Source organism: Anastrepha obliqua, chromosome 2 (genome assembly GCF_027943255.1).
Source record: "Anastrepha obliqua isolate idAnaObli1 chromosome 2, idAnaObli1_1.0, whole genome shotgun sequence".
In the NCBI taxonomy this organism is placed as follows: domain Eukaryota; kingdom Metazoa; phylum Arthropoda; class Insecta; order Diptera; family Tephritidae; genus Anastrepha; species Anastrepha obliqua.
In genome coordinates, this window is record NC_072893.1 from 86,041,037 (window position 1) to 86,053,123 (window position 12,087).

General features: G+C 34.5%; 1 protein-coding gene across 2 annotated transcripts; it reads right to left on the bottom strand.

Moving 5' to 3' along the window:
• Nucleotides 1-1,397: 1,397 nt before the first annotated feature.
• On the bottom strand, nt 1,398-11,196 carry LOC129238449 (AF4/FMR2 family member lilli). Of its 2 annotated transcripts, XM_054873474.1 has the most exons (7): nt 10,998-11,196; nt 10,543-10,916; nt 9,510-10,482; nt 8,969-9,411; nt 6,363-6,580; nt 6,088-6,304; nt 1,398-1,697 (listed from the first exon to the last, which is right to left on the bottom strand). In XM_054873474.1, the coding sequence occupies exons 1-6, from the start codon at nt 11,007-11,009 to the stop codon at nt 6,090-6,092; spliced, it is 2,235 nt and encodes a 744-aa protein (XP_054729449.1). In that variant the 5' UTR covers nt 11,010-11,196; the 3' UTR covers nt 1,398-1,697; nt 6,088-6,089. The 2 variants fall into 2 exon arrangements, with proteins under 2 accessions (XP_054729449.1, XP_054729448.1); XM_054873473.1 differs by lacking the exon at nt 1,398-1,697 and having other exon boundaries at nt 5,563-6,304.
• Nucleotides 11,197-12,087: the final 891 nt, after the last annotated feature.

The window sequence follows — 12,087 nt, forward strand, 5'->3', positions numbered from 1 at the left end:
CTTGCAGCAAATGCGCGAAACGAGAAGTCAAATTAAATTTGGTGAAAATAATAAAAAGAAAAAACATTAGGCAAGTAAACCTCTATTGAACCATCCTCGAGTGTTTGTGGCTGAGGAAATATTGCATTAGTGGGAAAGTACGCGCAACAAAACTAATATGCATGTAATTCATACACCGCTATTTAGTACATGCTACGCATGATAAACCTACTCATATATCGGAAATAAATATTGTTTCATGAACTTACATATAATACATAATAATCATAAAGCTTAAGAATTAAAATATCTGTGATGATATGGTTGAATTTTTATTGTGATAACGACACTTGTACGGCAATGAAAAAAAAAAAACAAAAACAATATTTATAATGCATGTATGTACATATATGAATGATTTACAAAGCATAAAGGAACAAAGTTATAATTATAAAGCAATTTCATTACTATATATTTCAAAATCATTTGCTGAAAATGCACAATGCAGAATTTTTCGTATCACAGTTTTTCGCCTAAAATTTTATATTTACTTACATCGAAAACATAAAAATTTTGATCATATACCTACAAATATTTAAAATAATTAAAATGTAAAAACAAAGCAAGGACAAAAGAGCATTGTGCACACATACATAGATTATATAAAAGAATAAGAGTAAAAAATTTCTGTAAATATTTGAATGGTAGCTAAAAAGCAAAAGGAACATTAAGCATACATACATAATTGTTTAACACAAATATTAATAAAAACGTAAGCGAATTCAGTCTGTTTTAACTATCAAAACATGGCACTTATAAATAACAAATTTTTTTTCATAAATCTTTAACATTTATGTTATAATTAATTTTGTGCACTACTTAGCGCTATATCGTATTTGATTTTCGTATAATTATTGCAAGCAGTTTACTATGTGGAAGTGAATTATTTTGCTTAATCTTTTGATATATTTTTATAATCTACATTTTCCAACATTCAAGTTGAAATTGCACATATGCCTGTTTGGCGGTTTTAAAAACCTTTGCAATACGTATTTGTAACCTAAAAAAATGCGTTTTCTACTACATACATATATTGCCGAAATGATAAGAGTTAGCTTAATTTAGAAAGGTTATTTACCCATATTTTTTAAGCTTAGATATTTAAAACTTACAACCTACATACATACTTCTTACCTAAAACACTGTATTCGTCAAATATTGTTGTTTCAAACATAAACATTTATTTGAACATCTTCTAAACTAAAACATGGTTAGTTGTTCTATTCTAAATCTTTGCGCTATTACTTGGAAATTTTTTTTCTGAATTAAATAGAATTAAATGTTGTTCTAGTATACGTCGCCAAAAGAGTGGGAGAGATATTTCTAATTGCCGAAGTGTTAATACCAAAAGTGAATAATGCACCTAAATGTGCATGTTGCACACTTTGTGTTGTTTTTGCTTTAAATTTTTTAATAATTCTGAAAACTTTTATTAGCGACAGCTTTTACTTAATTCAAAACTTGTAAACTTACTTCCTAATGAATTTTAACAAAAATATAAAATAAAAATATATACTTACAAAATAATACTCTACACCAAACATTTTCTGAGTACCGAGTCTCTTTAAATTTCAGTCTTAGTCGTTTTAGTATCAGTGATTATATAAAAATGCCATGAAAAGCCTTCTCTTAATTAAACAGCCATTTGAAAACTCGGCCTAAAGTAGTCAAAATTACAAGGGATTATATAAAAAAAAAAAACAAAAAAAAATCATAACAGGTATGTAAAAATTGGTATTCTGCACATTTTTGAGCGAACGAATATACGCGTACAATTTATAAATTTTTAGTACATTTTCACTCGACGTAATATTATATTTCTAATGTTCAGTGTAGTGAAGGCTAATTATTAAAAATATATTTAAGCCCATTCAATAAACTAAATATTGAAATACATTTTGAAGATGCCTGCATGCATATTTTTATGCTAAGGCTAGTTTTTCTTTTCATAAAAAAAAAAAAAAAAACTTGCCAACAGCTCAACGGAAAATCGTCCCCTTTCTGTGTTAACCTCGTATCTACAAAATCATAATTTTCAGTAAATCGATAAAAATGTTTAGAGTTACTTAACTTCTATGAAAAGTTATAACTTATTTGATACGATACTTACAGTAGATACGAGGTTTTTGAATTCGAACATGTAGATACGAGAAAAATCGAAACGCTCTGAAAAAAATTCTATAATCATTATGAACATTGTATGTTTTGTTTTACGTAACAGGAGTGCTAAGGAGTGTTTTTCACTAAAAATCGCAATTTCGAAAAAAAAAAAATGAAGTTGCGACGTTAACACAGAAAGGGGACGAAATGTAGATGTGGTTGACATCAATTTACAAGAAAACCATTTGCAGCACGGAACGAAATACTACATCAAGCGACCTTGTTGATATTGCGTTAACTTTGCGTTGAAAATAAAGCGCTGTTTACTAATAATACAGAATTTGATGAGAATAAATTTGGAAACAACAAGGTGGCAAAAAATTAATCACCATATTGGAAGATTTGTAATTTTTGCAAGTGGCGTTTTATGTCAACTATATTTGACACTTGTGCACTAGACAACTGCAGTTTACAAGCAGGCAAGCAATGGAGCGCGTAAAGGGCAAAATAAAATTTTCCATTACATTTTTTTTATTTAGTAAAAGTTTTTCTAAAAGAAAATTGGATGATTAACTTTGCACCATATTGCAAATACGGCTTTCTTAGGTAGACTGTCAAGCATATTTTTGGATGCCCAAAAGTGCAAAACAAGTACACCCAGTTTACAACCTTGAATCATAATATACAAATTTGTATGGGGGATTATACTGATTCTGCGATTAGATTTGCTTCAGAAGCAGTAAATGACATTCCAGTTTCAAACCTTTAATAAGTCAAAGATTGATCTCTGTAAAAGATGCACTGAATTTAACTCTATCCTATATCTATAAGCCATCTCTAGGTAGGTGCTATACCAAATATGGTATTTGAGATGATCTGAACGTGATGTTTCAACGGGATTGGATCAAAGGGAGAGGGTGTTAACAATGACTCAGTTTTAGCACATATTGGGCATACGTTTGGTATGTCCTGGATAAGTAGTAAATTAACCTGCAATAATAGCAAAACGTAATTGCGCCAGTGTTACTCGGATCTCACGAGACTACTCGAGTTCTTCGTCTGCCACGGATGGTGGTTTGCCACCAATTGCTAAATCAGCAGAAGTTTTGACACTGACTTTAACTTTTTACTACATTTCTACTTTATTTTTTTCGTGTGATATATTTCTTATTCATTTTGAGAACCACCTGTCTTTTTTTCAAAGGTGTAGAGTACAAATATTGTTTTAATCAAAATATCAGAAGCCTCACAATACTTCAAATATTCTGATAATACCTAAACTAATAAAGTTGAAAGAGAAGTAAATTAAGCATTGAATGGTTTTAGTCATGGGGCGGACAAATCCCGTACTACTGCTGCCTTCGGGTTACCAAATTGCTACAATAATGAAATTAAATTTGATTTGGCATGCGATGGCATGTATATTGCTCATGCTCAGCCCTAAATTCGAAATTGGCACTTTCGTACTTTTTCCGACATCGCATTTATTAATGTACATTTACTTACAGTCAGAATCATATGTTTTTGTTATAAAATATTTGTCCTCATTTAGAAACAGCTGTGAAATACTACCTATTTATTTTATTAATGGTGAATCTATAGTTCGGCCTTAACAACCGCGCTGTTAGTTATGCCTTTTTCAAACTGGAAAAAACAAGCTAAGGGAATGGTTCTGGTGGTGGACGAGGACAAAACGAAGTTCCTCTTATATTTAAACAAACAGGCATCCACGTCACTGTTGACAGTTATGATTTCGAGACTATCTTGAAACCAGCATTAACACCGATAACAATGTCAGCCTTGACAACCAACGACGAATATCTTTTGCCAATAAGTTCTACTTTGGACTAAGTACGCAATTAAGTAGTAAAATCCTCTCTCGCCGAACATAACTAACACTCTACAGAACTCTCATCATGCCCGTCCTAATGTGTGGCGCAGAAGCTTGCATGATACACTAGACAGGGTTAGCTGTACCAGCTGGTGGTAGCAAAGGGAGAGGAAGGCCTCCTCTGCGTTGGAAAGATCAGGTGGAGAAAGGTTTGGCTTCACTAAGTGTGTCCAATTGGCTGCGATTAGCACGAGAAAGAAATGACTGGCGCACTTTGTTAAACTCGGTCAAAATCGCATAAGCGGTTATCGCACCAATCAAGAAGAAGAAGAGATCTATAGTTCTGAATTTTACCATAATTGTGGAAAAACACCTCGATTTGCGAATTTTGCGAAAAATGTTGAGAACGTTGATATTTTACAAAAGCGATAAAAATGTTATTTTGGTATTAACTCATTCCTTAATAAAGGGTGGTTAAATTTCAAGGCCCGATGTTGAATGTGATCCGCACCTAAATGTCAAGCTTTTTTCTGCATTTCATTTGACATTTTTCAATTTCAGACTAACTCAATTTGAACCATGGAAAGATACACAATCGCGTTAAAGTTATTTAGGCTTATTATGAAAACGGGCGTTCAAATCAAAATGCATATCGCGCACTTCGTGAAGAAAATTATCTTCAGTGATGAGGCACATTTTCACCTCAGTGGATTCATCAATAAAAAGAATTGCCGCATTTGGGCGAATGATAATCTAAGAGTGATTGCCGAAAAACCAATGCACCCACAAAGAGTGACTCTTTGGTGCGGTTTATGGGCCGGCGGCATCATTGGGCCGTATTTTTTCCAAAATGAGGCCGGTTAGGCAGTTACTGTGAATAGTGTTCGCTATCGTGAGATGATAACGAACTTTTTATGGCCCGAATTGAAAGATATGGATGTGAACGATATGTGGTTTCAACAGGACAGTGCCACTTGTCACACAGCTAACGAAACAATGGATCTTTTGCGCGAAAAATTTGATGGCCGAATAATTTCGCATAGCGGCGATGTCAATTGGCCGCCTAGATCATGTGATTTGACACCGTTGGACTTCTTTCTTTGGGGTTATTTGAAAGAAAAGGTGTACGTCGATAAGCCAGCAACAATTCAAGAGTTAAAGGATGAGATAATTCGGCACATTAACGGCATAGAGCCTCAATTATGCCTCAGCGTCATCGAAAATTTGGTTCCATACGTAATTGAGCCATACCAATATTATCGTAATAAAGAGAAATGACAATAATTTCCTAAAAAAAATTATATTTCATTCAAAATCAACACCGGCCCTTGAAACTTAACCACCCTTTATATTGAAATAAAAAGCTTCTCTGCATCCGGGGTCCAAGAATTGCTCTTGTCATTATAGCTTCACACCAAAAATTTAAAATACCCAAAATATAAACCAAAAATTTAATTTAAATTGCGTAAAATAAATTGAACCAAACTGCCAAAAAATATAGAGGCAATGGTATTAAATGAACCTTGTTGAATTAACCGTTTTTTGGAAAATTGCTATCACATTCATCTAAATGCTGAAATAATGCGGCATTTAGCTTGAAAATCGTATGTGCGTTCTTTTTTTAATGCACATTCGCGTAGAGTTTAGGGCTGCACATGCACGCAATATACGGTAGTGTTACTAAAATAGCTGACTTGGTTTTTCTTTCATTTTGGTGGTTTCAATGCCTAAGTGATCTGTTTTTGTTTACATTCTGATCGAAATTCATAAAGAGTAATCAGCTGATTTTGACATTCAACAACCAAATTAAAATTCGAAACCAAAATACATGAACAATTTGGTGTTTTTAGTATTGCTACCATCTTAAATGAATTTGCTTTAGGTATGGCCAAAACGAAACGATAATGAGGGCAAAATAACAGTAACCAGAAGATAACAATAATCGGTATTTCTAATGCATCAGATCGGTTGAAAATTAAATTATTGAAACGTTGTCAAGAATGCGATTTGTTATCACAATTTAGACAACTGTAAGAAAGGATGTTCTTCGAGAAAATTATTTAAGTTTCTACAAACATACTAGTTGACGAATAAGAAAATTATAACTTTTTGCTTACATTCAATTGGTCAAATTCTCCACTCTATTTGTCACCATTAATCCACTACCAACAACCCCACCCATTACGTTAGTACCAGTATTACCTCCTACGCCACTGTTAGAAGTTATTAATCCAGCGCTGCCCTCGCTTTCGCTTTTCCACGATGATACCGGGATGTGTGGTGCTGGTAAGCAATTACGTAGAGTTTGCACAATTTGAATTGTATCCAGAAGTGCTAAACAGTTAATAACATTAATTAATTAACATAACATAATTAAAAATATTTGCCTTACTTTTTTGTAAGCTTTCGCTCTGTTTGCCATATGGTTTACACATTGATGGACGTATATAAGTCTTCATACGTGCCATATTACGCATGAGCTCAGCAAAAATACGTACTATTTTATCTTGACCCACTGGTAAAGGTTCACGATTATTATCTGGCACAGTCCAAGCGCCATTATGCAATGCCAACAAGTCTTTATTAGATTCGATCGATTCCAAATTGGAGCTGTACAGAAAGATGTTTTCTTTTTAGATGTTAAGGTCTATTGCTGTATGTCGAGTTTTATTACTAACTCGTTAGAGTTATTTTCTTCTTAATTTTAAACCAATTTACGCCAATTGTAAATGTTTTGCTCTCAAATGTATGCTCGAAGGTATGAAAAGATTAGTGTCACATGACGTTCTGAGAGTTCGATGGAGGCGATAGAATAATAAGTACTGCTTGATCAATTTTTCAATTTGAAAAGGTTTTTGCAAACAGTAGAGTAAAAAAAAATGTTATAAAACAATTTTTTGAAATTAATTCTAATTAATTCTAATATTGCAGCTTCAAAAGTTCGGTATGGCAATTTTTTAGAATTTTAAATAAATTCCTATATCTTTCCTAAATGTGATTGCATTTCTTAGAATAACCCAGAAATCTGAAAAATCATACTCAAAATGCTTTTAATTTAAAGTTGACTTTAGATACTCGAATATTATTAATTCAATTTGTGGTATGTCGTTTATGCTGTTCCACAAATGAAGTGGAATACACTTTTATGCCGCCTTAGAACATATCGCTCATTTGCTGCAACGTCGTCATAACTCAAAAATCGTAAAATTTTAGTTAACATCACTAATATATCGGAAATAATATGTTTGATCAACTGACAAAGTGTTATATCCGAAGTTTTAACATTTCACGCAGCATCGCGATAGATGCCTTTCGCTCTAATTACATATCCTATTGCGTCGTATTTGCAACAACGTATTATCTCAGTTGTGCGTCGGCTTTTGTGTGGTTAACATCGTGAAGTTCTCTAGAAAAGTGTCATATTTCGTTTTGTGACAATATTAATAAAAGGTAAGTTCACTTTTATATCTCTTTCTCTATCGTGTATATTGCATTATTTTAAGATATGACGTTGTGCATGTAAAAATTTGAGTGAATTCCTGAAGTGTTTTTGAGTGTTATGACGTTTTTGCAGAAAATAATAATTTTTATTTCAGTACTATTTTGTCTTGAAACACTATTACAAATAAGATGTATTAGTGAAGCAATAGTGTATTAAAGAACTATTCACTGTTATGACATTCTTGCACTAAATATTTTTTAAGTATAAATTATTTGCTATGAATCATTTCCATTTATGTCAGTATTGTTGTCATTTTCAGACAAAAATAATGGAAACTAATTCCCCATCCGGCAAAAATGGTGGGAATGGCTTTAAAAAAACAAAATGGAAAGGGTAAAGAATGCCAGATAAAAAGTACATGAACAGTGAATTTTGTTGAAATGAAATCAGACTCATTAAGCTCGAGCTCATTTTCTGAGGATGATGACGATTCCGTACGTGATACCACATACATTCCACCCGATATTGTCAGTAAGAGTAACAGTCACTGCGAACCAAAATCAACATCAGACAGTTCTGAGGCTAACACAACCGGTGTCGAAACTCCGATGATTTTAACTAGTCCACGAAAACGAATTTAAGGTGGCAAATAATATCATTAAAAAGAAAACCATGAAGGATATTACAATGACAAGAGCATTTTATACAAAGCCTCAGATAGCGGACCGCAAAAAAAGATCTGCTAGAATTTATTCAGAAAAATCACATTCCTAAGTATTATAGACCTTTTTACGAGCAATTGTAATCCTTATTCAATTCATTTTTTTTATTTAAAATGAATATTATTTTTTACATGAATTTATGTTTCTTTATTTTTGTACCTGAAGTAATATGTTAATTTTTATGTTACAATAAAATATGCAATGAATGCAATAAATTTTATTTAATATCCATATTTTTGTCTCTTATAATGTTTAGTAAGGTTCAAATATAATACAGTCACAAGTCAGAATTTGCAATAGATTTTCAGCTATAAAACTTTTTATTATTTGCAGTAACGTCACAATTTTAATTACGTCAGACCATAAAACCTATTTTTGCAGCAACAACGTCATAAGAAAACTCGGAGTACTTTTGAAGCTACAGAAAAAAGTCCATTATACATTTCAACCTTTAACTTATATATACGTCTTAACCAGATGCTATTTCAGCAAATTTAACCATAATCTTCTTTTCATATACAATTTTAATATATATTAAACAATTTAAAAACTGAAAAATGGGTCTCCTGTAAAATCACATTTTTTGAGTTATGACGACGTTGCAGCAAATGAGCGATATGGTTTTTATAAGGAGATATTTCATGGTAGATATACGCTCGAAGGTTTACCATTGTTCGCCGAAGTGCGACCGCAATTGGGAAAAAACTTTTCTATAATTTTGTGTTCCATGCTTACAATGAGTTTCGAACCCGGGACCTACCGATTCGTAGTTATGTATAAGCCAATTGGGCTAAGGCCGCGACAGTTATAATGTTGATATTACAGCTTACTTACCGCAATAGCTCTACGTTTTTCTGCACAATTTGTTCTGTTGAATGCGATGAAGACGATGACGAAGAGTGACTGGAGTGAGCGCTAGGCGATTGTGATGGCGGTGGCAATTGATGAGTATGATGACTGTTGCTATTGCTGGCGCTGCCACTTATACCAATCATGTTACTGTTACTTGAGCTACTAACAGAATTGTGTACTGAACTACTACTGCTGCCACTGGTGCTCATGATACCAACAGATGAAGGCAAAACAGCTGCGCTACTTAAATTGCCACTACTGCTTCCCATACCACTGTTGCTACTTCCACTTCCAATCATATTATTATTACTGCTATTAATGCCACTGCTGACGGTAATTGAAGATCCGCATGCAGTAGTGGAAGACGGTGGCACCATAGCAGAATTTCCAGCAGCTTGTGCAGCTGCTGCGGCAATTGCGGCTACCTATAACATATATAAATCATTTTGTTAAATGGTATTAAATTAAGCGAAAAAGCCAGAACAATATTCGAAACTATTTGCGTTTGCTTTTATGCGCATACCCTAAAATCATTAATGCCCTGCATTTGCAGATTAGCTGCTGCTGCAGCTACGGCCATTGGATCGAAATGCTTGGGGTCTAACTGTTGTAACACTCGCTGTTTCTCTAAAGCGGTTAAATTATTGAATTTTTCCAAACTTTGCTGTGCCAATGCACGACTCTGTTGCTGCTGCAAGAGTGCTGCCGTCAATTGTTGTTGCTGTTGTTGCTGAGCTACAGCTGCTGCCTGTGCTTGGGCCTGTGCCTGGGCTTGTTGTTGTTGCTGTTGTTTAGCGGCAGCTGCAGCTGCAGCCGCAGCAGCTGCTTGCTGTTGTTGTTGCTGGTGGTGCGCTGCGGCAGCCGCAGCCGCACTAAGTTGTGACAACTGAGATTGAATACTATTTTGCTGCTGTTTTGTGAGCATTTGTAACTGTGTTGGCACCACTGGGACTTTTGGTGTTGGTGCATGTGATGCTGATGAACTTTTGGTTAAGTCGACTTCCCCGCCAGCACCCACGGAACTGCCAGTGGGACCAACATTACTACTACTCCCACCAGAGCTAGCAGATCCCGTTGATGACACTCCACTGTTTGCAGAGCCAGCGACCATTTGATGAGACGGTGGCGGTGGTGGTGGTAAGTGCGGCAAATGCTGTAGGAAGTCTGCGGGATTCACACCCGGAAATTGTTGCTCCATAAATGGCAACGGTGACATACCAAGATGGTTCTTATAATATCGACATGCCGGGCTGGGACAAGACTGTACTACTTCAATAATAAATTCCTTCTCCATTCCGAAATTTTCTCGACCAATAGTATAAGATTCGATTACCGCGCGCACAGTAGCTTCAACACTTAAATGTAATCCATGGGGCCCAGACATGTGCTTCAGCATTACGGCGTTAGCGAAATGCTCAAATGGAAGAACAATTTTGCCGTTTTCACGCAGTATTAAACGTCCCTGCGCGTCCAGTGTCAGACGATTAGCTAGAATTCTACGGACAATAAACAATAATTAATAATTGTCAAACAATCTTTATTTAATGCCAACTTACTGCAAATAGGCTGCGCTAGGAAGCATAGCGTTATCCTTTAGATCTGTGAAACATTGCAATAATTCAGCACTGGGATTCCATCCTTTATTTTGCAAGTATAGCTGCAATAACATATACAGTTTCTCTGTTACGTATCCAACACCAGGGATACCAGTACCGCTAGCTCCCTGTATTTCACTATGGGAGACTGGCGCGCCCATTCCATGTGCCCCGCCACTGCCGCCAGCACCACCTGTCCCACTACCACCCCCACCACCAAGCCCACCTACATTGACACCAACTCCTACTCCTCCTGGGCCCTTTGAGAGTGCTGCCTTCATAGTTTCCGACAGATCTAATTTATAGTTCTCCGGATAGAAGTTCTTTACGTGATCCTAAAAATTATATACATACATATGTACATATGCATTTCAATTATCTCATACTATTATTTTGAATTTTTCACATCTACCAACCAGATTATTCATTTCTTTAACTGCAGCAAAATTTATACGAAGGAATCACTTTTATTCAGCACTTATTTCTTTTGTTTTATTTTTCTTATAACGTTACCTAAATTATTCCTTTTTTTATTAATTTCGTTTTCCAATAAGATTTTTTCACAGTATTTTTCTTACAAGAAAAACTGAACTTGCTTGAAAAATTCCTCTCGGATTTGCTTTCGCCTTTTTCATATTCCTTTCAGGACTTTTCTTTTGCATGATATTCGCGAAAGAGTGCTCATAAGAAAATCAACCCGAAATCTGCCGAAATCGTTCTCTGCGAAATCCTTTCTATTTAGTTTTGTTTACTTTCTGCATCTTCGTAATTTGCAGGGTTGTACTTCAATTGGAAAAAGTGTTGTCGATTTGAGTTACAAATAATTTGCCACACATCTAAAATTCATAACTCATACATAAAATATGTAACACGTAGGCACTTGAAAAAAAAACTTTTTATGGTATTTGTAGTTCCACCAAACACAAATAGCTAATTGAGATTAGCCAATTTGCTAGATTTTTCAGCTTCAGAGAAAACATTTTCTGTACTATTGACTCTATCTTTTAGTTTAATTAGACGTAGGTTTCTGATTTAATTATGTACATACATATTTTCATAATTCTTTAGTTTTAGTAGGCGGTTTGAAATCATGTTTTCTTCTCGACTTCTTGAAATATGTAAATAAACATAAATCTATAAAAGGCGTAGACGTGGATTAAAATACTTTTGGTTTTTGTTCTCAGCAATCGTGAAATTTAACTTTAATACTGCGCATATTGGCGAAACTTTCTTTACAAAATTAATTTCTACGCACATTTATTTTTAAGAATTATAAAATCGAAAATACGATAAGCCCAAATGTTTCACCTCTCTGAATATACGTAAAATATATAACCCAGGAACCTAAGTGCTACGTTAGCCAAGACTTAGATTTGACTTAGTTTCCGTAGAAACTTAGAGATTGAAACTTATGCTGAAAACAGTGAACACCGCACGGAATCCCATACCGCAGTCCCTTACCGTGCACAAAAACTCACCCCCGTGAACAACTGCGTTCTTTTAATT

Bases quoted from the DNA above. Each gene is read 5' to 3' on its own strand.
- LOC129238449 (XM_054873474.1), bottom strand. The intron at 10,483-10,542 runs GTAAGTTGGCAT...TATTGTCCGTAG, and splicing joins CCTAGCGCAGCCTATTTGCA to AATTCTAGCTAATCGTCTGA. The intron at 6,581-8,968 runs GTAAGTAAGCTG...CTTTCTGTACAG, and splicing joins AAAAACGTAGAGCTATTGCG to CTCCAATTTGGAATCGATCG.